The sequence below is a fragment of the Mustela lutreola genome, chromosome 1, assembly GCF_030435805.1.
Source record: "Mustela lutreola isolate mMusLut2 chromosome 1, mMusLut2.pri, whole genome shotgun sequence".
Lineage (NCBI taxonomy): Eukaryota > Metazoa > Chordata > Mammalia > Carnivora > Mustelidae > Mustela > Mustela lutreola.
The window spans coordinates 194,637,250-194,664,929 of record NC_081290.1 but is presented as its reverse complement, the minus strand read 5'-3'; the positions used below and the strand labels follow the sequence as shown (position 1 = coordinate 194,664,929).

Genomic DNA, 27,680 nt, shown 5'->3' with positions numbered 1-27,680 from the left:
TGAAGTGTAGATATAATCATTTTAATATTGATACAATAGTATTTTGGGTGACAACGCATTTCCACTAGGATAGAGTATATAGGACAAAGGTCAGAAACAATCATGGGGAGTCTCTTTCTTCCTCATGAGCTCAATGAACCAGGCTCAGGTCTCAGGCAAAACTGCCTTTAAATCCACTTTTCCCTTCATTACAGATCAAAGCCTAACATAGAGGCCTCATGGGTTCAGGCCAGGACTAAAGATCTCATTGTCATCTCCTTACAATTCAGGAGAAACATCTGTCTCCCAACAGATGTGATTCAATCCAGTCCCTTAGGCAGTGAGAGGGAAGGCACTGTATTGGCTAGCAAAATCCAAGCAGAATCAACCAAGAAGGCCATCACCAGTGCCATCTCTCACAGTGGATCTCCAGAGTCTCTCTTGCTCTGTGATCTCGATCTCGAGGCTGTATTGATCCCGATGTTGGCTTTCAACCTCCCCCAGTAGAAAATTGGATAGCTCTCCTGACTGGTCCTGATAAGTATGTAAGATCAAAAGGCACAGATGATTGTAACACACAGCATTCCCTTATTCTGCAGCCCTAATATCAGGGCTGTACCCTTCAGTGTGGCATCCACCCCACCTGTTTTCATGTGGTCACTCTGGGAAACGCGGGAGGAATGTTACTGCCGATGAATCCTTTAAATCCCTCCAAGAAAGGAAACAGGTTCTAGGACCACTGACACTGGGCTGACCGTACATGCCAGGGAAAGAAGATCACCCTACCCAAAGGGAACCTGGAGAGGAAAGGTGGGGTGGGCATCCCTCGCTTTTATGGCCAGAAACTGATAGGATAGGGGTAAAATACAAAAATACACCACTGCAGGAGAGCATGAAGGAAAGGGCAGTAGCATGAGAGAGGCACTTGTATTTCTGGACAGTCTCCTCAGATGCCAAAGATGGCGGGGTCCACGGATGACTTGATCAAAGCGATAGCAGCTTTCACAAGCTCTTGCATGATGGAGGCTGTTAGGAGGAGAAAACAAGAAGTAGGGCTGAGGAACCACAGCGAGAGTAAACACTCTTCTCCCAGTCTCCCTGATGCCTTTCTGTTTATCTCCCTGACTCCTGCTCCTGTCTTTCTTCCACACCCCTGACTTCACTCCTCCTACTGCCCAGATTCCCTTTCATCTTCTCAGGTCCCAGAAATACTCAACAGCAGTGATATAATAAACCCCCAAGGACTGAGAGCTCCTGTCCAGTCCTCTACTCAGGATAGTACTGAGACAATGAGGAGAACAAACGCCACCTCGTGCATGTCCTTCTCCCAATCCACACTCCCCATCCACGTCCCTTTCCACACTCACCTCCCCGCCCCCACAATGTAAGATGGCACCCCCATCCTGCCAAGGAAAGGACTATCCAGGAGACCAGAAAAGGTCAGGGGAGGGGACTATGAGAACTCCTCCCCAGTCACCTTCTAGCAGGCCCGGAGGCTCTGTGCAAGGAAAGGAGACTAGCTCCCTAAGGAAGGAAGGAGATGTGGTTTTAGAACTGCACTCCTACCTGTATGGATGTGAATCCAGTCTCTGGCCTTCTTTTCCAGAAGTTCCCACTCACCCTTCATTTGCATAGCATTGGAATGCAGCCAGACCACTGCCAGGACTGTGGCCCAGCTTAAGGAACTGGCATCCTGTACAACAGACAAAGACAAAGTCTTAAATTTTAAATCCAGTGTAACCATCAGGACAGTGCTTAAAACTCCTACGACATCCCCAACAAGGACTACCAAGTTATAAGGAAAGAACCACGTGCCCAACTGCTTTATATTTTATGATGTATTTTTATTCAAATCTTTGCTAAACCAAAAAAAAAAAAAAAAGAGGAATTATCAATAATGACATTCTTTTTTTTTTTAATTTTTTTATTTTTTATAAACATATATTTTTATCCCCAGGGGTACAGGTCTGTGAATCTCCAGGTTTACACACTTCACAGCACTCACCAAAGCACATACCCTCCCCAATGTCCATAACCCACCCCCCTTCTCTCAACCCCCCTCCCCCCAGCAACCCTCAGTTTGTTTTGCGAGATTAAGAGTCACTTATGGTTTGTCTCCCTCCCAATCCCATCTTGTTTCATTTATTCTTCTCCTACCCACTTAAGCCCCCTTGTAGCATCACCACTTCCTCATATCAGGGAGATCATATGATAGTTGTCTTTCTCTGCTTGACTTATTTCACTAAGCATGATACGCTCTGGTTCCATCCATGTTGTTGCAAATGGCAGGATTTCATTTCTTTTGATGGAATACTATGCAGCCATCAAAAGAAATGACATTCTTAAGAGAGAAAACTGGTTCACACAAAAGTGAAATGATTTGCCGAAAGTTAGCTTTCTTGCAAATGACACAGCTGGAACTTGAGGCCCAATATGCTGATTCAAGTCATTCTGCTCATGTCACTCAAGAGAGAGTCTCGGCCACAGAATGGAAAAGAGTCTCCTGTGAGTTTTCACCCATGGTCCCAGTTTCAGATTTTAGAGTCAACAGATCAAGAGAAATTGTTCTTTTTTATCATGACCCTTAAACCTTGGAAACAGCTATCAAGTCCTCTCTGAGGAGTCCTGTTTCTTTTCTTTTTTTTTTTTAAGATTTTATTTATTTATTTGACAGACAGAGATCACAAGTAGGCAGAAAGGCAGGCAGAGAGAGGAGGAAGCAGGCTCCCCACTGAGCAGAGGGCCTGATGCGGGGCTCGATCCCAAGACCCTAGGATCATAACCCGAGCCGAAGGCAGTGACTTTAACCCACTGAGCCACCCAGGCGCCCCGAGGAGTCCTGTTTCAATCAAAATTCTCAATTCCTGGGGCACCTGGGTGGCTCAGTCAATTAAGCATCTGCCTCTGGCTCTGGTGAAGATCCCAGGGTCCTGGGATCGAGTCTCTCATCAGGCTCCCGGCTCAGCAGGAAGTCTGCGTTTCCCTCTCCCTCTGCCCCACCCCCCCCCCCCCCCAGCTCAAGCTAGGGTGCGCAAGCACGCACATTCCCTCTGTCTTTAATAAATAAGTAAATAAATAAATATATTTTTTTAAATTCTCAATTCCTTTAATTTTTTCTTAAGAGGACTGCTCATGTCAAAGCAGTAAGAATCCTCATGCTTGCTCTTGTCTAGAAACAAGCATGACAGTGGTTTTTAACATATATCTCCTTAAATAGTCATATCTGGAGGTGAGTGTACTTGTGAATTTCTATAACTACAGCCCAAAATATGCAACAAGCACAGCTCTTCTGACAAGCCTGCTGTCTTCCACTGATCCTGTAATCACACGGCCTGGTCCTCTGAAGTTTGTAGTCACCTCAAATCCCCATGTGCAACGGTTCTTAAGCCATTGTGCTTCTAATCTCTACTTATATAGAGAGGATTTAGAACCAAAAGCAGTATTTTGATTCCCAGTAAGTTGTGTTGTTTGGGTTTTATTTTTTTCCCCCACAAAATATTGTAAGTCTTTCATTGTTCAAGGCCTTTTGGGATCTCAATTTTCTCAATACTTGATTTCCCAGTTTTGGCAAATCTACAAATGGGAAAGAATGGGATCTAAATCTTCACTGAAAATATAAACCTCCAGAGAATTCAGAGTCCGGTGGCTCTAAAAATCTGTGTGAGGTTTGAATAAATTCACTACTCAGCACAATGAATTTTCAACGAGTTTGTTCTCAGTCCATACACTCATCATTTAAGAAAATTCAACTCCTTACTGAAATTCAGGTACACTGATGTTCCTGACTCTCTAGATTTACTGGCCCAGTTGCCATTAACAAAGAAGGAAATGTTAAAAAATAAATTAATTGAAAAAAAAGAGAAAGAAATATTAGTTTGACCTGTCATTGGTTTCCCAATGAAACCAATTAGAATGTCATGATTCTTGTATCTTCTTCAACTTGATAAATTATACTTCTAATTATTTGTTCTAGAAAAGTATTTTTCAACAGATATATAATGCTAGACACACATATAATCTAAAATATCCTAGTAGCCACATGTAGAAAAGTAAAAATAAACAGGTACCATTATTTTACTAACATGTTGTTCTTAACCTAATATATTCAAAATATCATTTTAACATGTAATCAATATAAAAATAATGATTGAGAATATTTACATTCTTTTTTTTTTTACATTAAGTTTTCACATAAGTGAAATCAGCATGTGTTTCACAATTCATAGCACATTTTAATTCAATTAAGAATTTGGCTCCTTGAAAGGGGAACCCTCCTACACTGTTGGTGGGTGAGCTGTTGCAACACTCTGGAAAACAGCATGGAGGCTCTTCAAAAAGTTGAAAATAGAGCTACCCTATGAGCCAGCAATTGTACTACTGGGTATTTACCCTAAAGATACAAACGTAGTGATCCGAAGGGGCACGTGTACCCGAATGTTTATAGCAGCAATGTCCACAATAGCCGAAATATGAAAGAACCTAGATGTCCATCAACAGATGAATGGATAAAGAAGATGTGGTATTATATACAATGGAATACTATGCAGCCATCAAAAGAAATGAAATCTTGCCATTTGTGACAGTGTGGATGAACTAGAGGGTATTATGCTTAGCAAAGTAAGTCCATCAGAGAAAGACAACTATCATATGATCCCCTGATAAGAAGAAGTGGAGATGCAACGTGGGGGATTTGGGGGGTAGGAAAAGAATAAATGAAACAAGATGGGATCGAGAGGGAGACAAACCATAAGAGACTCTTAATTTCACAAAACAAACTGAGGGGGTGGGGGGGAGGGTTGTTGGGAGAGGGTGGTGGGGTTATAGACATTGAGAAGGGTATGTGCTATGGTGAGTGCTGTGAAGTGTGCAAACCTGGAAATTCACAGACCTATACCCCTGGGGCTAATAATATATTATATGTTTATTTAAAAATTTAAAAAATTAAAAAAAAATAATTTGGCTCCTCATTTGCATTAGCCATATTTCAAGTGCTCAAGAGTCACAGGACTAGTGGATACTATAGTGGATGAGGCAGTTAAAGGATTTCTGAGGTTTATTTAACCACCTTTCACGTTTAAAAAATTCAGAATGACACCCGTATTTCAGGCTTTTAGCATTCTGTCCATATTTAACAATTTCTCAATTAGAAGATTTGGTCAGTTACCTTGCGACTGTGGAATGTAATCTGTCCTCATCAGCATACTCAAACACATTTGAAATAAACTAGATCATCCCTATTAATCCTCACCTATTCTAACTTCAGTGAAATTTTGCTAATTTGCGGACCAAATCCTTTATTTTGAAGAGAAGCGACAGTTCTAGTATTGAATCCAGCTCTGCCACTGACTGGCTGGCTAAACTCAGAACCATTGTTATAGTTCTCTATAAACAGCAACGTGAGTAGGATTTACCTTATTATGGTAATGAAAAAGTAAGTGGATGTTAAGTGCTTACCACAGTTCTGGCACAGACTAATGGCTCAAAAAATACTAGATGATTGGCAGGGAATATAAAGTGAAGAGGATGCTTGCCTTCCCTTTGTATCCATCAACTCCCACCAACCAGGTTATTAGTTCCTTGTTCTTTCTGGTCTAACATACCAAAAAAAAACCTCCAACCTCTGTTTATTAGAAATTAATTTAGTTTATGTCCTCCTCTGTCCTCCTTTTTCAGATGAGCCATGATTCACCCCAAATCTTACTGACCCCAACCCCTCAAAAACATGCGCCCTCCTTTTTCTTCTCTGAATCTTACCTTGACAGGGACTGCAGCCTGTAAGTCTTCCAAACTTTTACCTAGGATCCCAGCCAGATTTTCATCCAGGCACCAGGAACCATCTGCATTCTGGAGGGAGATCAGCTGCACAAGATGATTTTCTCCAAAGACTTTGGGGAAGAAAAAAGAGGATGAGAAATTATGGAGGTACTGAGCCCTTAGCATACCTGAGAAAGATGGATCTGACTTCAGAGACAGGCTATAGCAATGTGAACCAGATCCTACCTGTTATAGTCCTTCCCCTGTGTTTTCTCTGTGACATCATCAGCCACCTGAGTGACAGACTAACTCTAAGGGAGTGGCACTTAAAAATTTAGCAACAAGGAAATGATAATGCTGCTTAGTTTTATCCAGTCCTATTTAATGGGCCTGAAAACTTGACACATATTTTAAAAATTCCAGACCAATACAGCTGGAATTTTAATTTTAAAAAATTTCAAAAGAAAGCAGATATAAAGAAGGCAATCAGCAATGTACCTCGAAGAGCAGTCTAGTGTCTAATCCTGTCGATTTGACAATTACTTAGAGACCACATAGAAGGTGTTACACATCTGTGTCTCTATCACATATGATGATGTACTTAGAGCAAGTGAGAAATTAGCAGGCAAGAAAAAACATAACTAGAGAAACAATTCTATTCTAATGGGGGGAAAAAATCTAAGGGTCTGAATTTCAACAGTCTTCATCTGAATCTCAGTTTGGCTAATGCTCAAAATCCAACAGTATGTAACCAATGGGAATCTCAGCCTTCTCTGGAAATTGGAGCCAATAATGTTCCATGCATAAGGAAGAACTCGAAGTACCATGAAGGCTCTTTGTCGACTCCATACAAGAAGCAGTTGATATAAGTTCACAAAAACCAGAAGCTTAACACTCCTGGATAATTTTTATCTCTACTTTGGTAACAGGATTCCTAGGAGATGACGGTCAAAGCTGGAATATTCTAAGTGAGGAAGGTCTAGGGAACAATCACAAAGAGAGAAGCTACTCTGTGACTAACATTAAGAATTTTCTCATGACAGCCCTGTGAGGTGAGTAGTTGTGTAGCTGAGGGAGCTAAGGCTCTGGAGAGCGACTTAGTTTACCTAAAACACCACAGTAATTGAGAAGACAGAGATCTGTCTTCTTGAAGCCCTCTCTTTTTTTTTTTTTTTTTTTTTAAGATTTTATTTATTTGAGAGCAAGAAAGAGAGAGTAAGGGACTGCACAAGCAAGAGGGAGGGGCAGAGGGAGAAGCAGGCTCCCTGCTCAGCAGAGAGCCCAATGTGGGACCCGATCCCAGGACACTGGGATCATGACCTGAGCCGAAGGCAGGCAGTTAACCAACCGAACCACCCAGGCACCCCTGAAGCCCTCTCTTTGACTAGCAACCTAAAGAGAATGAATAAGTAGAGGGTAAGTGGCAAGATGCTTAAGTGATTAAACAACTGTATACCACAAACTCTGGCTACAAAAACTAAAGACTAGAAAGAAGTTGCCTTTAAGCCAATTTTAGTAGAAAGGGTACTTCTTGGTGATAAAATGTCCTTTGACTCAATCTGTCCTGTACACGAGAAGCCCAGCTGTTCAGAATACAAGGTAATGACCAAGGAACACCCTTTGGTGACAGAACGAAAGTCATTAGCCAGCATCAGGAAGATCTCTTTTCCAACCCAACTTGTAAAAGGCTGACCCATGTGGCAGGTGACCCAGACAGGGCAGCAGCAGAGGTCTGCAGGAGAAGGGCCGCGGCCTGCAGGCCAACTGGATGAGCTGAGATGACAACATGGGTATGTTTAACCAGAGCTTACCCCAGACTCCACTGGCTAGGATGTGGGGTCCTATACTGTAGCCTAACCCAAGGCCGACTCTGGCCAACACAGACAGGACAAATCTCACCCTCTGCCTGACACTTTTCAAACAGATTACCTCCTACCTAAAGAAAGCCAAAGGAAGTAGAACGTGGAAGATAAGCTCTTCAGTATCGCAGCTCCAAGAAGAGAACTGAGGCCCACCTCACCTGTACAGTGAGTTTCCAAGTTGGTACTCTGGGTGGGACAACAAGCCCCTTCCATCTGAAGAGAGTGCTCTTCGAGAACCATGCACATCTTCTTTAGTCTATGACCAAAAGTGTGGGCTTTGTCTAGTCCTACACAGGTGACAGACAAACATGGGTGAGAAAAAGTCCCTGGAAAGATGCTTACCTAGAGCACACAGGTCCTTGTTAATCATGGGCCCACAAGGTTTGCAGCCATCCTGCTGATTTGACATACCCTGCTGATTTGACATACCCTTGTAATGATTAGTCCGTGTGGCCAGAGATACACCTCGAAGGCACACGGACCTTGGAGGAGCTGAAAAACACCAACACAGACATAAAGACTGAGACCCTACTGCTCTCTGCTATGGGCAAAGGGCCCTGAAAATGTAGGACACTTGCCCTCCTATCCGTGTCTGCCTCAGCCACCATATTTTCTGGGCATTTTTTTTCTCTTCCTCAAACACCTATCTCAATTAACTACCCCTTTCTCCTCCCCCAAAATGTCAGCCCTCTCTGCTGACACTCTCCTACCGGTGTTACAACATCTTCAAATCTCTCTGATTCTGAAATTTTAAAGAGATACATTAAATACCAAAAATCCACTCCAACTCTACAGCTTCTATACTTACCACTTTCTATTCCTCTTTTCAGCTCAATGTTTACCAAAAGTGTCTATACATTCATTTACCACCTTTCTCTTGAACATTCTGTAATATGGATTCTTCCCTGATCTAAGCCAATGAAATTGCTCTTGTTCACATTAGCAAGAACTTCTTGAATAGCACACCCAGCATCCCCTTTCAAGTTTTTACTTTGACTTCTCTGCAGTAGCTGATACTCTGATAACTTCCTTTGCTATATCATCGTTTCCTTTATTTTGAATATGCACTCGTTTCTTCGCTTCCTACTTCATTCCTTTTTATTATGGTTTGGGGAACCCTCTGCTACCCGCCCCTAGAGGCTGGGTTTTCTTCAGTGTTTCAGTCTCATCCCCCTTCCATCTCGCTCTGTACCTGCCCCATGAATAATCTCATCTATTCTCCTGATTTTATGACTCAGATGTTAAATGTTGCCAGATGTGTATCTTTATCCCTGAGCTCTCCTCTGAACACCAAACCCATCTATTGGTTTTTCTACTGGACATCTTCATGTGCATATTCCATAGGGATCTCAAGTTCAAAATGCTCAAAAATAATTCAACATGCTACCTTCTAAACTTGCTCCTGTACTTTTGTTACTCTAGTTTAAATAAATGATACAATTATACACACAGTTTTCTCAACGAAACTCTGGGCTCGCCTTGAAGCCTGCCTCTACAACTCACATCACACTTTTCCCTCCAGCCACAGAATCCTGCCCAGTGCATTTCTCCACCTGACGCTAACCTTCAAGCCCCTCCCATCTATTCTCAAGCATGCTTGGCTTTGACCTGGGACACCCATTCCCTAACACTCCTAGATCACTACCATCAGCCATCTGTATAATCACTAACCATCAAATTATCAATAAGATCAGCTTCAGATTTAGACAGTTTGAGTACTCGATGTTTATGTGCACTTTCTGTTTCAATTGTCCTTATTTTTTTTTTCCCTGCTCTGGGATTATTTAAAATATCCTTGCCTATGGAATATTTTCTAGTTTCCTAGAAAGGCACCGTACCAGCAAGAAATCCTAGATTGGAGGGACAGGGGAAAAATTCAACATCCCAGGCTTTTACTTCAAATGATGTGCTTAGATACCCAGGGCCCCTTAATTGACATATGTTCCAAGGAGGTAAAACTCACCACCTGAACAGCATTTTGGCATCACTGAAGCTGCACCCAAAAGAACTGGCCTTGGAATGTCCCTGCAAGCCAGAGGCCCCTGAACTGGCTTGTTGGAATTCTTACTGACGGCAACGAAGGCTGTCTGGGAGCTAATGACTCCACAATCAATGCTGATTTTCAGCACATCTTTTTTATCATTAGCTGGGGTATCCCTGAAGCCCATGTCCTTGGCGTGGAGAAAGGACTTGGCAGCAAGGCGATGAATGGTGAAGCTGAAAGAGAAACACTCCCGTGATTTAGGGAAGCGCACTCATGTGCCAGTTACTCAGTGCCCTCGGAAGTTAGCATTGATAGAGAGAGGAAAAAGGCAGATAGAGAGAGGAAAAAGGCAGATAAAGGGAGAAATAAGACTTGAATGGGTTAGAAAGGTGAAGTGATTATGATTGTAGGGACACAACTGAGCCCCCCAAATTAAAAGAAAGAAACCAACCTTCTCAATGATGGCAGAGATAAAAAAAAAGAAAGGAGGGAGGGGGGAGGAAAGAAGAGAGGGAAAGAGAAAGAAAGTAGCAAAGCAAAACTGAATTCTCACTTGTCATCAGGCTTGGGCTGTAGAGAAAATGTCACCCTATTGTCGAAATTCTTGCCCTGGAATGTGTACTTGAGGTAGACTTCTCCTGTTGCCTCTGCTGGCTACAAAGTAGAGACAAGTAGACATGATGGAAGGGAGAGGACATCAAGAGAAGGTCACAACTGAGGCCACTCCCCAACGCAATGCATTAAAACATCTGACTAGGAACCAGGCAGCTCAGAGAATCAGAAACCTGAAATTATGAAGCAAGGGGGTAGGCTGGCTCCACCTGGCAAGTACTGTGATCTCTTGATGAGATTCACCAGTTTTAAGAAAATTGTCCAGAGCAGAGTTTAGGGAAGTAGCTACTCTGATGAGAAGAACACACAAGAATAGGAACTCACAGGCATGGTCCCGCTCAAAAGGGCATAGACGATTAACCTCTGGCCCTTATAGAGGACAGTCTGTTCTGGCGAAAGCATTTTAACAGACAATTTAGCAGGCAATTCCCAGGTCACAGAAACATCCTCTACTGCAGGCTGTAGAGCATATTTCAGGGCCCTAAGAGCCTAGTGGAGGAAAGAGAACAGAATAAGCACAAAAGAACATTAGCAATAATAACCACTGTTAGCTGAATATTTATCATGCACCAGATTCTAGGCAACACAGTATATGCTATGTCTATTCCTTAATACTCTACTAGGACGTGGTAATGAAGGATAAGGCAAAGGATACCACCACCCGAGAAAGAGGAACTTACAAATATAAGCAGAGCTAGAAGATGCCTTCCTTTGTGTATACGAATCGAATGGAGTATCAGTGTACCACCTCTACCCATCTACCAGACATACAACAATTGCTCCTTCTCGTTTTCTTTGTCTCATGTGCATGGAGGATAGGATATGGCCAACCAAAAGGGTTCCTCAAGATTCCTAGAATCTCAATCATAATGGTCAAAATTCTGTTTCTCTATTTCCGGTCTTAAACACAAAGCTCTAACCTCTTCCAGCATCTTATCTCTGAGCTTCCAACCAGTCAGCCCAGATGCCATTCCTCCAGAAACTACAGTGGGCCCTTTTTTAACAAAGCCCAAATTAGCCCCACTATGTATTATAGCCCAAGGCACTATGGATATAAAAATATGATTCCTGGTGACAAACTGTTGCTTCTGCCCTTATGACAATGTCTCCTGGCCCCTGCTCCACACTCCCTCTGAATCACCCACTATGACGCAAGGCCTGTCCCTCACCTTGGACTGCATCCTGTCCTTGCCTGTGATAAATTCTGAAGTGCCACCTGCCACTCGGGCAATGCCTTTTATTAGGCTGGTAGAGGCTCCTTCTCCAATTCCAAAAGAGAAACATCTGCAATTATACAAGGGTAAGAGCTTAGAGACAGGCACTAAGGAGTAAAATTATAAAATTAATACACAGAGTCAGTTATCCTTAGTTATCTTTACCTTTTAGTTTATCTTTAGTTATCTACCTAAAGAGATAGTCTACTTCTTTGACCAAAAGCATAAGGGCTACAAAATGTTGAGCATATTCTATATTTCAGGAGACCAAAGAGTTCTAACTGGAGAGTTCTCTCCCGGCCATAATCCATGTGCACCAAGCTTTTTAATCACAATTTGACTTCCCAAATAAATACAACTGTCTATAAACAGAATGTGTTGGTAATAGCAATAGAAGCATTTTTAGAAGGCATAACAAGATCTCTCATTGTAAATTAATACACTGGAATTTTGGGGTTCTGTATCAGTCTCTTTTGAATTAGGTTAGTATGAGTCATCATCCCCAACTCTAATGACATCAGCATCAGGATTAATATTCTAAATTTGCAGGGCTACGAACTGAACTTCTAATTATGGTAACCTACCTTTGAACGTGCTCCCTAGAGACCACAGCTTGCCAGCATCTTGATATTATCACCTTCAAATTTCCCACCCAATCTTGCAACTGAAGCGTATATTTCTTATGGCTCACAAAGGGCATTTATGTGTATGTTAAGTTTCTTATGTATAAAACTAGAGCCAACAATATTTATTGATGGCTAACAATATGCTTAGAACTTACATGCTTCCTGTGGGTGATAAGAAGAAGAAATATAATAATGGCAAAAATTTACATTATCACATATTTTGTGTCAAGCACAGTTCCCAATGCTTTACTTAGGCATACCTTTGAACCCTCAGAGTAAGTAAACTCATAAGGTAAGTACTGCTATTATGCCCATTTTCAAATGAGGAAACTAAGACTTAGGGAGTTTAGCTGATTTATCCAAACAGCCAGCAAGCAGCACAAGGGAACTTAAATATATGATTTTTGACTTGAAGTAGAATGCCATAGGACATTCTGCTCACAGCAATGCCAAAGCCGTTTCAGCCAGTAGAGAACTGGAAAAGCTGTATACAATATTCTTAATAATCTTTTTGAACATCAAATGGTTACCAAGACAACAGGAATCTATGGGCCATGACATGGAATAGGAGGGAGGTAAGAGAGATGAGCCTGGCATCTGGTATCCCGTTATCCCTTAAAGCTAGTGCCAAGTACAAAATGGATGGCTCAAGGCCTGAAAAGCCAAGCAGTTTCAGACTTGTACTTTCCAAAGAGAAGGTGCCCTCATAGACACCCCAGGTGTTTTAATAATAAACCCTGTAGAACTAAGCCCAGAGGCAGAGATGAATCTGAAATGAACCAGCCATCAAATGACAGAAGCTTCCTTGACTCTAACTGGACCCAGATTATCTGCTCCTAGTCTAGCAACCCATCAGAAGCAAAGAATACATCCTTGCAGAGGGAAGATAACATCACCTGGAGGCTCAAAGAACTTCTACAACTTTTCACATAAAATATCTGACAACTAATGAAGGAATAGAAAAATCCCCAAATATTGGGAAATTATACACGGTACCACTGAACAACATAGGCTTTAGAAAATCATAATGGTTAATTAGAAAAATCTTCTTAAATGGATGTCAATGGAAAGTGACAGATCCAGGTTGAAGATTCAGATGTAGATATCCTTAAATCTAGGGATCTAAATTCATATATTAGAAAAGAAAAAGCAGGGCTCTCTGCTCAGCGGGGAGCCTGCTTCCCCCCTCTCTCTGTCAGCCTCTCTGCCTATTTGCGATCTCTGTGAAATAAATAAAATCTTTAAAAAAGAAAAGAAAAGAACAGAAAAAGCAGTCTTGAAATCAACTACCTAAGCATCCATCTCCAGGTGTTAGAAAGAGAATAGCCAATAATCCCAAAGAATTGAAAGGGAAATGAATATATATGGGTGCAAATTTAAAGGGAAATAATAAATATGGGGGCAAGCATTATGATATAAAAAGTTACCATATAATAGATAGGATTTAAAAACCTAAAAGTGCCGATGCTCTGGAAGGATTATTAAAATGGGCAAGGATTTAGGACAAGGAAAAAAAACAGAGGACACAAATAAACAACATTAGGAATGAAAAGGTAATATATCACAGATTCTACAAAATGTAACAACAGCATAAGGCAATACAGCATAAGAGAATATATGCAAAGAAATTTGAAAATATGAAATTTTAGATAAAATTTGAAAATTTAGATAAAATATACAAAGGCCCAAAAAAGACATAAAGAAGTCTAAATAGTTCATTTCTATGAAAGAGATTTAAAAACTTTCCCACAAAAAAACCTCCCATCAACTTCTTTACTAAAAGGTAAACTAGAACATTTAATAAAGAAAATCTTTAAGATAACAGAAAAATACACAACTCTTTTCAACTCATTTTATTATGCTTTTATATATAACACTGATTTCAAAACCTGACAAAATGTTATAAGGTTCAAGTCGATATTTCTCACAGAAATAGATTTTAAAATCCTAAGCAGGTATTTGCCAACTGAATCCAAAAATACATAGAAAAGGTTAACAGATCACAACAAATTTGGGTTTATTTCAGAAAGGCAAGGTTAGTCTAATACTTGTCATTATAATTCACCCATTAAAAGAAAAAAAGGATAAAATCGTACACTTATCTCAATAGATACATAAAATGCATTTGATGTAATTCCAGAGTCACTCATTTTTGTTAAAAAAAAAAAAAAAAGGAGCAAAGAACTCTCAAAAAAGAAGTGAAATTTCCTTAACCTGACAACCCTGAAAACAGAAGTAAGATTTCCTTAATCTGATAAAAAAATATCTATAAAAAATAAAAAAATATCTATAAAAAATAAAAACCTGATAGCCCACAATCACACCTATTTTTTTAAAGATTTTATTTATTTTGAGAGAGAGAGAAAAAGTGAGAAAGAGAGCACAAGCAGGGGGAGCAGCAGGCAGAGGGAGGGGGTAATCAGGCTCCTCACTGAGCAGGCAGCCTGATGCAGGGCTTGATCCCAGGACCCTGGGATCATGACCCGAGCCTAAGGCAGCCACTTAGCCAACCAAATGAGCCACCCAGGTGCCCAAAAATCAGTTACTTATGCAGTGTCGAACATGTCTCCTCTGAAGGCCTAAATATGATAAGAATGCCAGCTATGACCACATCTATTCAGGTTGGTGCTAAAACTCTTTTCTGGGGCAACTGAGAAGGGAAGAAAAATAAAGGTTTAAGGACTGGAAAGGAAAAAAATAAGGCTGATGTTATTTGCAAACATGATTATCCATAGAAAATCTACAAGTATCTACAAATATACTATTAGAACTAATATTTGAATAAGACAAAGTCACTGAATAAAAAAGTCAATGTAAATTTTAAAAACGATTAGAATCCAATTCTACATAGAAATAAATGCCCAGCAAATAAAATGTTTCAAAAATACTATTTAAAATAGGAGAAAAATCACACAGAGGAAAAATCAAATTTAAAAAAAGCATGAAAACATCTACACAGAGAATTAGAAAACATAGAGAGATTTGGTGTGTATTGTTGGATTAAGAAAATGAATATATTTACTAATTTTATGGGAAACCAGATTTTTCATCATGAAGGAAAGAAAACACAAATATGGAATAGAAAAAGAAAGAAATTTTATGTCATTACCTTGGAAGTAGGGGCATCAGTTAAAAAAAAATTAACATTTGCTGCTTTAGTCTGCCAAAAATGCCTATAATCAGTAAGAGCTCAGTAATGAAGAGTTACACCTAATACTGAAATATTGACTTCTGTTTTTCATTTTCACTAAAATAAGCTTCTGGTATAAATAGCCGGCTACAGAAATGGGAAAGTACAGGTGAATCTGAAATTCTTTTTTAAGAATGAAAGGAAATCTTCAAAAACCAAAGATACACATGAAAAAAGACATAGAAGAAAGTGAAATGCAGCTTCCACAAGCCAAATCTGGAATTTTGAGAATCTAAATGAAAAACGAAAGTAACAAATCTTAAAAAATTGAAAAATAGTGGAAGAATCCAAAAGTATATATTGATAGAACAAAGGGAAGGGAAAGAGGGAGGGGAAAGAGAAACTTCTTTATGACAGGATGCCAACTAATCTGGAAAAGCTAACAGAATTTAAAAATCACTGTTTGTAACCACTGACAGAACATCTGGACAATAATCATCAATGAATGCTGACTCAGGTCATGATCTCAGGGTCTTGAGACTATTTATTTGACAGACAGATCACAAGTGGGCAGAGAGGCAGGCAGAGACAGGGGGAAGCAGGGTCCCCGCTGAGCAGAGAGCCTGATGTGGGGCTTGATCCCAGAACCCTGGGATCATGACCTGAGCTGAAGGCAGAGGCTTTAATCCACTGAGCCACCCAGGCTCCCCCATAGTTTAAATTTCTTAAATAAAATATTGGAAGCACATATATAGAAGAATCAAGATAGACCTAAATAAATAGATGGACATACCATGTATATAGATTAGAATACTCAATTTGGTAAATACTAAATTCTCCCAAAACTGACCTATAAAATCAATGCAATTCTCTTTTTTGAAATAATATCTATGCTCAACTTGGGGCTCAAACTCACAACCTCAAGATCCAGAGCCACATGTTCTACTGACTGAGACAGCCATGCACCCCTAAAGTCAATACAGTTCTAATTAACATCTCAACAGTTTACTTTTTAGGTAAAAATTGACAAGCTAATTCTAAAATACAAATATCAAGAGTCATGAATAGCTGAGACAATCTTGAGGAAAAAAAAAAACAAAGTTGAGTACTTACTCTACTGGGAATCAAAATTTATCAAAAAGCTACAAAAATTTATCTGGTATTTTTCTAGCACGCGTCTAGATAAATAGACTCACAGAATGGAACAAAGGATCCAGAAATAATCAATACATGTGTAGATGCTTATTTGTGATGAAATGACACTGTACATTGAGGAGGAAAGGACAAACTTACCAATAAATGGTACAAGGTCAATTTGATATCCACATAAAGAGATAATGAAAACTGGCCCCTACCTTCCACAATGCATAAAAATAAAATCCAGGCAAATTATAGGTCTAACTATAAGAGAAAATATAATAAAACTTCTAGAAAATAATGAACAAAAGTAGCTTCATTACCTTGGGTAGGGAAAGACTTTCTAACAGGACACAGAGAACATTAACTGTAAAGGTAAAGACTAAAAAATTAAATTATACTAAAGTGAACAACAACTATTAATCAATAAATATCATCCTGAGAGTGAAAAGGATAGCTACAGAATAGGAAAAAATATAGTTCCAGAACGTACTAATAAAGTTCTTATGTCTTGACCACAGACAGAGCTAGAGATCAGTAAAAGAAGAAAGTCTAACAGAAAAAAAATAGAAGAGACTTGAAGGTACATCACAAAACAGGACATCCAACTGGTTAATAAATGTGAAAAGACACTCAACTTCATTAGTTACCAGGAAAATGCAAATTAAAACCATAATGAGATACCACTTTACACCTATAAAATTAGGTAAGATTTACAAAAACAAACAATGCCAAATTTTGGATAGGAAGCTGGGCAACTAGAACCCTCATACAATGCTGGTATGAATTAAATTAGTACAATAACTTGGAAAACTATTTGGCATTCCCAATAAATTCTACAACTATGTCAACTCAAAAAAATTTTGTGTGTATATGTACATACATACACATATATATAAAATCAGTATGTATACATGCATATGTGTGTATGTGCAAAAAATACATATATAAGAATGCTAGGATAGTGATAGAAGAATTATTTTTAGCAGCTAAACCAAAGTCTGTCAGCAGTAGAATCAATAAATAAATTGTGGCAAAATCACCTTATGGAATACTATACACCAATAAATATTAACCACAGCTTCATGCAAATTATGTATGAATATCAACATACTGCTGAGGGGAAGAAGATACACAGAAACAAAAACATATTGTATAACCCATTTATTTGTATTTAAAAATAAGCAAATTAATTTAAAAAAAAACAAGCAAAAATAATCCATGGTGTTATAAGTTAGAAGAGCGATTTCCTTTGAAGTTAGTAGTGATCACAGTGATACAGTGATTTGTGTACCTTTGTGTATGTTTTAGTTTGATAAAAATATAGTTTAAATAAACTGTCTTGCTATTCAATTTTTGTTTCCATTGTGGTTTAGAAAGACTAAAGAACAATGACTTTGTGGTGTTACTGATATTATTTAGAAAATTACTTTTATCTTTAAGTAGAGAGGGGGAAATGATATAGAAAAAACTTGTCAGCTGGTAAAACTAAAATTCTTGAATTAGTCTATCTTCTAAAAGCAATGTCAACACTGGTATCACATAGGTTAGACTAAGCTGGGTCAGTCACCCAGAAACCACATTCTCTTCCTACCTGTGCCTCAGCCTGTTTCTCTTGACTTCATTAATTATATTAAACGTGTCAGCAACTTCTCCATCTGTGAAGACAAAAAGCTGTCGAAAGAAAGAAGACATTCATGAAATCTCTGTGAAGATCATTTTTAAGATACCCGAATTCGCCCTTGGAAAAAATTGACCACTGTGTTGCAGAGACTGATGCCTCCTCAGACTGGCACAAGGTCCCTAATTTTCCACGGTCCCTTGCACCACATCCTCACAAGGTTTGCTGGGCACGTGGGATTTTCCTCACCTCCCCCTTCTCGTCTCATCTAAGGCTTCTGTGGCACTCTACAAAAGGACTTCCATCACCCACAGCCCAAAGCATGGAGCCAAGGAAGAGGAATTCTATTACATGCCTCTTGTCTTCTTCTCTTTACTGTATGACAGAAGACTCTGAATTATATATCGTATTTTACCAATGCTACAACGAAGTTCAGGGGTATGGATTTTTGTACAGAGATTTTTCATTCCCTTTGTCTCTTCCAGTTCCTACCTGAAGGGGGTGGCCCTCGACGGGAGGTTGCCTGTAAATGATTTGGAGTGGTGTCAAGATTTCCGTGCCCCCCAGGTTAGCCTGCATAAGTTTAACTCTCCTCAGTGCCTCCTCCATGGTCTGCTGAGTGTATTTCACACTATTCCTGAGAAAAAAACAAACATGCCCAGTGACATCATGCTCTTCAGTATCATGCAGCACTGAGTCCCAGAACTGAGATGTCCCCACCATAAACACCCTCGCCTGAAATAGCCAAAGCCAAAGCCATCTGTGCAGCAACCCCCTTCAACAATCTAGTCCTTCCTCTAAAGTATATTTCTGGACCCTCAATGGGCTTTCTAGAAACTTACGGAAAGAATGCCTCATAGGAACTTCCAAATCCATAGATATTGAAGTAACAGCCCATAGGCAAACTCTTCAGAAGCAAAATCAGCGTTTCCTGAAGGAAGAGAGTACAGGGAGACAGCTCGAGAGAATCTTCTCAGACACATGGATGCTGCCAGTCGAACTCTTGATGGGGTAGACCTTCACCCGTTTCATGAGTCCAGGCCCCTATATTCCAAGGCTAGCCTCAGAGTGGTCATGTTAGAAAGAGCCCAGATGGGGAACACACCCAAAGTTCCAGATGGACCCTAAATTTAACTCGAGTTAAATAATCCCTATTTGTGCATATTACCAGAAAGAGAAAGGAACTAGTTTTACCTTGGCTGCCTCGATGCGTAGCTGAGAGTTAACCTGTTTACTTATGGGGGACTGCATACTTCCTGAGCGGTCCATGAGGAAGATGAATTCTCCAGAGACAACTGGTGACTGAGTTTCTGGGATATTTGGGTAGAAACACACCATCGCAGACGGATCTTTCATGAAACCATCTACAAAGACATTGTAGCATAAAAAGGAATTCAAGAATAGTAAAGACCTCAAGAATCAATTGTAGTGTGTTATTTATATAGGGAGCTGAGAAAACCCAAACCTAAAACACCGTTTGATCTTCATTCTGTGTCTCCTGGCAAAGGGTCTGAGGTGAGTTATAAACACAAAAGATACAGAAGCAGAAAAGACATGAAAGAGAAAAAAAGAAGGTAGAAGTTACCAAGCATAAACAATAAATAAAATATAGAATTGGATGCTAGTTTCCTAGCAGCTAGGTAGATAAGTGAAATCATGAAGTTAAAATGTTCCAGCATTTGCCAGAAGAATCGAGCCGATTTATTTGCAGAGACACCTTCCTTTCAAATCAAATCAATGGGAAATTTATCACGTGGGTCCTTGTTTAAGTCTTTAATTACACTTTTGAAAACATGATGCTCATAAGCAGTTCTTATATTGAAAGTTTGCAAGAGCTGAGAGTATAGCGTCATACACACCAAGGAAGGTCTGTCTGCTTTGGGTATGAAACATCTCCAGAACTAATAGCATCACCCAAACAATGCTATGGAGGAAACCTATGGGAGTCTGGCCTTTGTTACCAAGTTGTCAAAGCTCTGATTTTATCTTGAGGAACAAGTGAAAATTTATGCAGGAACTGAAATGTTAGTATTGAGATAGAAATGAAAAATGAGAAGGGCTGAGTTATATCCACTTGTTTTACAGTTCAGAAATATATAAGTTGACAAAGAATGGAATTCCAATATCCTATCATTATAAAGTGATTCCAGGATGATGCATTTAAATTCTCAGTAGCCTTGGGATTCAGTACACTTACAGGATGTTTCATCTCTTAACCCTGGGATACCCTAATGACCAAAGTAGCTTCCAAATAAAATGGGAGCAGCAGCTCAACAAACACGTGCTTAAACGCTGGTTCAAGGATAGCTTCTAAAAAAATCCGGATCTCTAGATGCATAGTGGAAGAGAAGCTTTTTTTTTTTTAATAGGTAAGGTAAATGTCTTTCCATTTTAAGACACTGCTGAATTGTAGTGAGATTGGTGCTAGACTGGTAAATCAGAAAGGTTGCCAGAACAATGAAATATATACCTAATGTGTTTAAAACAGTACCAGATACACAGTATGGACCATCTAGGTATTTCTACTATAATTCCTTTTGGCACAGCTCAACTTATTTCCACCTACATGAGTTTCCACTTCCTCATTTTTAAATAAGATATTTCCAGCCCTACCTCCTCAACTTGCTAGCCTCAGTTTCTCCATCTGAAGAATCCAAGCACTAACACCTAATTCAAGATTATTTTAAGGGTTAAGTGGTATCATACATTTAAGGAATTCAACCTAGGGTTTAACTCTGGTTAAACTCTTAATAATAATTTTAGAAAGTTTATTTTTTAATTTTCAGCATAACAGTATTCATTGTTTTTGCACCACACCCAGTGCTCCATGCCCTCTCCAATACCCACCACCTGGTACCCTGACCTCCCACCCCCTGCCACTTCAAACCCCTCAGATTGTTTTTCAGAGTCCATAGTCTCTCATGGTTCACTCCCCTTCCAATTTCCCCCAACTCCCTCTCCTCTCTAACTCCCCTTGTCCTCCATGCTATTTGTTATGCTCCACAAATAAGTGAAACTATATGATAAATGACTCTCTCTGTTTGACTTATTTCACTCAGAATCATCTCTTCCAGTCCTGTCCATGTTGCTACAAAAGTTGGGTATTCGTCCTTTCTGATGGAGGCATAATACTCCATAGTGTATATGGACCACATCTTCCTTATCCATTCGTCTGTTGAAGGGCATCTTGGTTCTTTCCACAGTGTGGCGACCATGGCCATTGCTGCTATAAACATTGGGGTACAGATGGCCCTTCTTTTCACGACATCTGTATCTTCGGGGTAAATACCCAGTAGTGCAATTGCAGGGTCATAGAGAAGCTCTATTTTTAATTTCTTAAGGAATCTCCACACTGTTCTCCAAAGTGGCTGCACCAACTTGCATTCCCACCAACAGTGGAAGAGGGCTCCCCTTTCTCCACATCCTCTCCAATACTTGTTGTTTCCTGTCTTGCTAATTTTGGCCATTCTAACTGGTGCAAGGTGATATCACATTTTTTATTAAATTATACATATAGTTTTTTAAAAAATCATGTTAATATGATTAAGTATATTTTAAGTTTAAAAAATACAAATTTTGTATTTTCTTTTTTTTTTAAGGTTTTATTTATTTGTCAGAGACAGAGAGAGAGCGAGCGAGCGCACAGGCAGACAGAGTGGAAGAGGGAGAAGCAGGCTCCCTGCGGAGCAAGGAGCCCGATGTGGGACTCGATCCCAGGACACTGGGATAATGACCTGAGCTGAAGGCAGCTGCTTAACCCAATGAGCCACCCAGGCATCCCCAAATTTTGTATTTTCATCATGTAGTGGTATGCTTCATTTGGCAGACTCTCAATGGTTTTAGTGAGCCAAGCTGCCAGTTGTCATTTGTTTCTTTATATGGATGGAAACAGCAAGTTATCTTGACCAGATAGATGATCTAGAAGGCCAGACTTGAATGGCCCTGCTAGGAGGGATTCACAAGATCATAAAAGCTGCTCCTAATGTCCCCCTCTGGCCTGCAAAGCCCACCATAGGAAAAGATGGGGAATTCCACATCGGGGCCAAGGGAACTGCTTGGAAGGAAAGGAACTAAGATCTCAATTCGTATCTTTTAAGATTCAGCAATATTCAACTTTCTGTGGTATAATAAAATAATCCTGACTGAAGACCAGACTCCCAGTACTGTGGGAATATTTCCTGGACACCCAAGGGGAACCCACCAAAGGGAAAGGACAGAACCAGTACAAAAGGAATCAACTAACGTACAGACAGAGTGTGGAGCCTCATGGAAAAGGAGCTAGAGCAGAACTGGTTGAAGCTGGGAGCCCCTCTAAGGGCTTTAGCATGGATAGTTTGCCTGGAGGAAAAGTGGTTGAACCAGTGAGGACAAACTAAGGAGCTCTTCCTGTAGTACAGGAAACTGTCTTCACAGTGGTTGTAGTTACAGAAGAAAGAACCTAACCCAAGCTATAGCACTTTGACTATGACTGTTCCCAAACATCCTTCCATTAAACCAAGGTGGAAAATGCTTCAGAAGTGGCGGTATCTCTCTAGTCAGGCTTCATGGTCCCTGCAATCCAGGAGCATGGTTTCCCAGGAAGGCCCCAAGAGAGCAATAGACTGACATGGGTGGTACCAGTTATAATCGTAAGGAAAGTACACATATAGACAGGAGAATTTAGAAAACACAAGAAATTAAGAAACTAAATTTGTTAACATACTAAAACTTAGTCTTAGGAATTAAGATACCAGGGCAAGATGAAAACTCTCTGGAAACGGATGATGGGGTATTTGGAAATCTTCGATAGTTTGAAAAGGGAAAATGTCACAATCATTATTTTTATTTCGTTTTTTTTTCCTACAAATGAATACTTACTTTTTTACTGAAGTATAATTAACATAGTGTCATGTTAATTTCTGGTATACAACATAATGATTTAACAACTCTATACATTACTCAGCACTTACTGCAGTAAGTATAGTCCCCATCCACCACCGAACAACATTATTACAATCTTACTGATTCTATTCCCTGTGCTCTCCTCTTCATCTCTGTGACTTACTTATTTTGCAACTGGAAGTATATACCTCTTTGTAAAATAGGTAATAGATAATGGGATAGGATAAAATAGAAATCGATAAAAGGGATTAAGAGATACAAACTTCCAGTTGTTTTTATTTTATTTTAATTTGCACTTGTAGAGACTGATCATTGTCATTTATGTTCGTAAACTAGTTGTGTTTCCTCTTGTGAATTATGTGTCCATGCCCTTGATCTAGTTATCTACTGATCATCTTAATCTGCCTAGGAGACACAACCACCTAGATGGACACTCTTTGTATCTGACCATTTTTGCACACTATAATGTAAGCTATTTGAATGTTTTACCCACTATTGGATAGGAGGAAAGAAAACTGAGGGTCATTTGAGGCTAATTCTAAGACAGGAGTTCCCCTTTAGGTCGCCATACAAAGGAAGGAAGAGAATACCTGAGTTGTCTCTAGGTTGCCCCATCTCCACAGCTACAGTGGGGGTATGCACCTCACTGTAGTAAATCAGGAGTTCCACATCTCGATCGAATTTGTGTCCATCAGCCAAGGAAACCTGAGTTGAGAACAAGGAAAAGATCCATGTTAGAACTATCACTGCTTGCTGTGTGCGGCTGAGGTCAGGGCTGAGAGCTACTTCCTCCACAAGGGAGTGTGGGGAGACAAGAACGGGGAGAAGGCACTGGAGAAGAAATGGGGAATAAAAAGGAAAAAAGTGGGATTCCCTCTAGTTAATAAGGAAAGTAAGGACCATTCTGGAACAAGATCAGAACCCAAAGAATAGGGGTGCTGGCAATAACAGTGCTTTCTTATGAATTACCTGGGCAGAAGTCTTATCTTCTCCAAGGTACTTGGTAGGACTGAAGGCGCAGTTGGACTGGACCTTCTCAATGCCATGCTGGGAACTGATGGTGGCAACCATGCTGAGGGTATATGGCAAGTCCTCCAAAGGAACTACAGGAGTCTTCATATCAAGACAACTGTCCTCAAATGATCCTACAAAAAGTGACTTTAGTTCTGTTTCCCCTTCCTACACTTCTTAGCACCCCTACAACCTTGAGGGGACTTCCCAAATTATACCACACACTGCCAGGACTTGAAAAGAAAGGAGACTCACCAGAGCCACGATATCGAGGATTCAAGACAGCTGGGAGCACGTAGCGCAGGGCTCCATCTGCTTCCAGGGGGAGCTCCTGCACATACTTCAGGGTGAGCGCTACATTCGACCCTGGGTTCAGGTTCCCCACACTGCAACAGAAGACGTCCTTGGAGTACTTGTCCTCCTCCAGTAGGAAAGCTTGGCGGCGGTTGCTGATGGCACTCTCATAGATGCTGTGGGCCTAAGAACAGAGAAATAGAGGCCATGGAGAAGGCCTGTAAAGCTCACAGGTGTACTTTATATGCCTCTGATTGATTCCCACTCCCCCCCCCAGGTGATTTTAGGAAAACAGAAGCCGGGGGGAGTAGAAGAAAGCATTCCATATCAGCACTTTTTTGAAGGCGCATTCGTAGAGATTCTAAGAGTATGCATTAAGGAAATAAGAAGGGAGGGGATAATCTACTTATCCCTAGTACCTTTGCCTTCTCCTTTAATTCTGCTTTAATTTTCTCCCCATCCATCTCGGCCTCAAAGCTGTAGACAGCTGAGTCATCATCCATGGGGAACACAAAGAAGGTCTCCAAAGGAACTTCCTCCTCATTCTTATAGTTCAAGGTAGCAGACACACCAGCCACAAACTCACGAATGGACAAGGTCACAGAGATGCTCTTCAGGGGTACTGGAGATAGACCAGAGTTCAAGAGGTGAACAAACTTTAGTAGAAGGCCTCCTGTCTGCCAGGCATGGAGCCAGATGCCAAAGATATAGTGGCAAGTAAGGGTCATGAATCAGGCTTACCTGGTTCCTCTCTGCGGGTTAGTAGGCCACCCTGGAGCACCATGGTGATACCGGACTACTGTGAAAAAGATACATCATGAATACAGTAATATGTTGGGGGATATCTATTCAAATGCCAGACTTTATGTGCTACTCTCTGGCATAAGAATACATTCAGAGGACTAATGATGGAGCTGGAAGGAGAAAGAAGCTATAAAGATGGGGACAAAGAAGCCAATGGGAGGGCTCCTTCTAAATGCCAGACCCAGATGGGGAAGCAGTAAGATTCACAAAGTCCCTACTACACAGGAAGTCTCTGAAACACCCCGAAGCTGGGTCAAATACCAGTTCCACTTTTTCACAAGTATATGTAATATACCATTCCTTAGGTATATGGGTATAATGAACTTTTAACCCCTGTGAAACTCAGTGTTCTCCTTCTAAAATGAAAACCATGTACCTATTTCTCATATACACATATGTAAATTTATATATGGGAAATCCCTTGAAGAGCGCCTGGTCTATGGGAAGCATTTAATCAATGGTAATAGACTAGTGTTGCTCCTGTTATAATTATTACAGTTGTTAAACAGACCTTGGCTGTTAACTTTGCATCATGCTACCCAGAGACCTGCTTCAATAAGGAACTGCTTGATCTAAAATGGGCCCCTGCAACTTAGATCACTTACCCTTGTGGCTTTTCTTTTGGGGCTCACAACTGAAACCACTGTGTGTTTCCTCTGTCCACGGTATTCTGATATACATATATACATATCATGTATGGAACACATCCTCTGTTTTAAATCAAGCTGTCCTAACCGTATCTTCCGAATTTTATTATAATCTTAGACCACCACTTCACGTGATATGGTAACAAGGAGATAAATTTACATACCTAAATTATGATTTACATTATGATTCTTTAACCCGGAGAATAAGCAGGTAGGTCTTGTACTAATCATTGGCCCTAGTAGCCCTAGAAGCTGCCCTCCAACCACTCTGAACAGAATCACTTGTGATGTTGCCTCTCCCTGCTCTGTCAAGGGTGACACAATCTGCAATTTCCAGTACCAGTTAGGGGACTTTTCACTGAAAATACAACTTAAGGAACTAAAACAGAATTGCCTGGTGCCCAGGGAATGCTGAAGGAAAGTGAAATTAATGTGTTTATCCAGAGTCCCAGGGCAGATGAGTCCTGGGGAAGCCCAAACTTCACTCAGGAATCCACAGTCCACAGTCCAGAAAAACATGTAGGTTCTTGAGAAGGGCAACTTTCCTTCCCAGAACAACACCCCCCTCACGGATCGTGAAGCTTTTGGCAGAAATGCTTTTAGACCCTTTATGCTCATCCCAATCACTGTTTAAAACCTCACACCCTACCCCCAACCAGAGCAACTCCCTGTGACTCATCTGTCTCATAGCAATGGTGCTTCTTGTAGACTGTGTCCCATCTCCACAAATCGGCACCAAATAAATCAGGCTTTTGGTTTGGTGTTTGTTATCTTAAAGAACTGGATAAAAACTGAGTGTAGCTAAAAATGGTCCGTGTTTGATAGAAACACAGAGGGCAGGGGCAGTTGTAGTGAGGAGAGAATCCTCAGGAAAAGGGTTCTCATTCAGACACTTGACTGGGGTAAGCTCTCTGGGGGAACAGGCTGTCGCTGGGGGGAGGGAAGAATTTCTAATAACATCAGGAGGAAGCTTAAAACAGGAGAAGGACCCAGGACACAGGGGAGCAACAGGTGAAGAAAGGTCAGGCAAGCAAAGCTCCAAGGGTTGGCAATACTCATCAAGGGTTGGTGATACTCACCAAAGGTGGCTTCCAGGCGAAGAGAGAGCAGAGAGCGATCTCCTACAAAACAAAACCAATCAAAAACAAAACATAAACCAGCCTTATGTCCCCAGAACAAATCCCTCACTGAGGAAAATTTGCGTTTCTGCAGCTTCTCTCCCACCGTTCCCAGTACAAACTGAAGTGGGTCACAATTAGTCCTGGGCCCCTCAGGATGGCATTTCAGAAATGCACCTAGCAACAGGTGGCAAAGACTGACCACAGCAGCTGACCAAGGCCAAAGCGCTGAATCCGAGGCAACTTGAAGAAGCCTCCTAAGCCAGGGGCTGCGTGTGAAGTTGGACTCCTCAGGAATCCAGGAGTCTGGGCTCCTTGCAGTTCCGCCCCCCGCCAGGGAGAAAGAGGAGCCCTCGAGCTAGTGGCGCAGCGAGCCACACCCCTGCAGCTTGCTGCGGGGAACCAGCTGAAAACTCGTGATCCAGCGCAAGAGGCGATTTGAATACGCAGTGGGGCTTAGACAGAAAGAGAAAGCGATTTAATCTTTAAACTTTCAGTTCTAGGTTTGCAGCGTCCAAGCATTAGCGGAAGGGATCACAGTCCACCCCTCCAATACCTCTATATGAAAGGGATTAGGAAACCCAGCTGGGTTTTAAACTTCATTTCCACAGCATGAAATTAGATAAAAATGAGAAAACATTAATTTTCTACAAAAAAGAAAGAGGCAAAGGTAAAATAAAAGAGAAGAAAAGTTATAAAATAAAAATTAAAAAAAAAAAAACCTTGAGAGGATCAGGGATGCCTAAATCCCCTATCCAGCCCTCATAAAACTCCCCTAAACTGCCAAACCTGCAGAAAACCTCCAGAGACCTAACACCAGAACTCAATTTCCCACCCCCTGGGCTTGCAGTCAAAACAAGCCCCTGGCAGATTTGGCGATGGGAAAAGAGCGGGTCTCAGCCACTAGAGTGGAGGGCTGGGATTCAGCCCCAGCGAGAGCAGGTCACCTACCTTTTCAGGAAGTCTGAGGGCTCTGAGTCACATTTAGCAGAAAACAGCTGCTGAC

General features: G+C 40.7%; 1 protein-coding gene across 7 annotated transcripts; it reads right to left on the bottom strand.

Moving 5' to 3' along the window:
• VWA5A (von Willebrand factor A domain containing 5A) lies at window positions 1-27,680 on the bottom strand. 7 transcript variants are annotated; one of them, XM_059183609.1, is made up of 20 exons: window positions 27,626-27,680; window positions 26,636-26,677; window positions 24,847-24,904; window positions 24,525-24,727; window positions 24,067-24,289; window positions 23,770-23,945; window positions 23,391-23,505; window positions 19,114-19,283; window positions 18,762-18,850; window positions 18,412-18,556; window positions 17,893-17,972; window positions 11,361-11,475; window positions 10,516-10,680; window positions 10,133-10,233; window positions 9,559-9,812; window positions 8,025-8,087; window positions 7,754-7,882; window positions 5,734-5,864; window positions 1,546-1,672; window positions 1-1,005 (listed from the first exon to the last, which is right to left on the bottom strand). In XM_059183609.1, the coding sequence occupies exons 3-20, from the start codon at window positions 24,887-24,889 to the stop codon at window positions 926-928; spliced, it is 2,409 nt and encodes an 802-aa protein (XP_059039592.1). In that variant the 5' UTR covers window positions 24,890-24,904; window positions 26,636-26,677; window positions 27,626-27,680; the 3' UTR covers window positions 1-925. The 7 variants fall into 7 exon arrangements, with proteins under 7 accessions (XP_059039592.1, XP_059039613.1, XP_059039617.1 ...); XM_059183630.1 differs by lacking the exon at window positions 27,626-27,680 and adding an exon at window positions 27,397-27,570 and having other exon boundaries at window positions 24,847-24,901; XM_059183634.1 differs by lacking the exon at window positions 27,626-27,680 and adding an exon at window positions 27,055-27,156 and having other exon boundaries at window positions 24,847-24,901.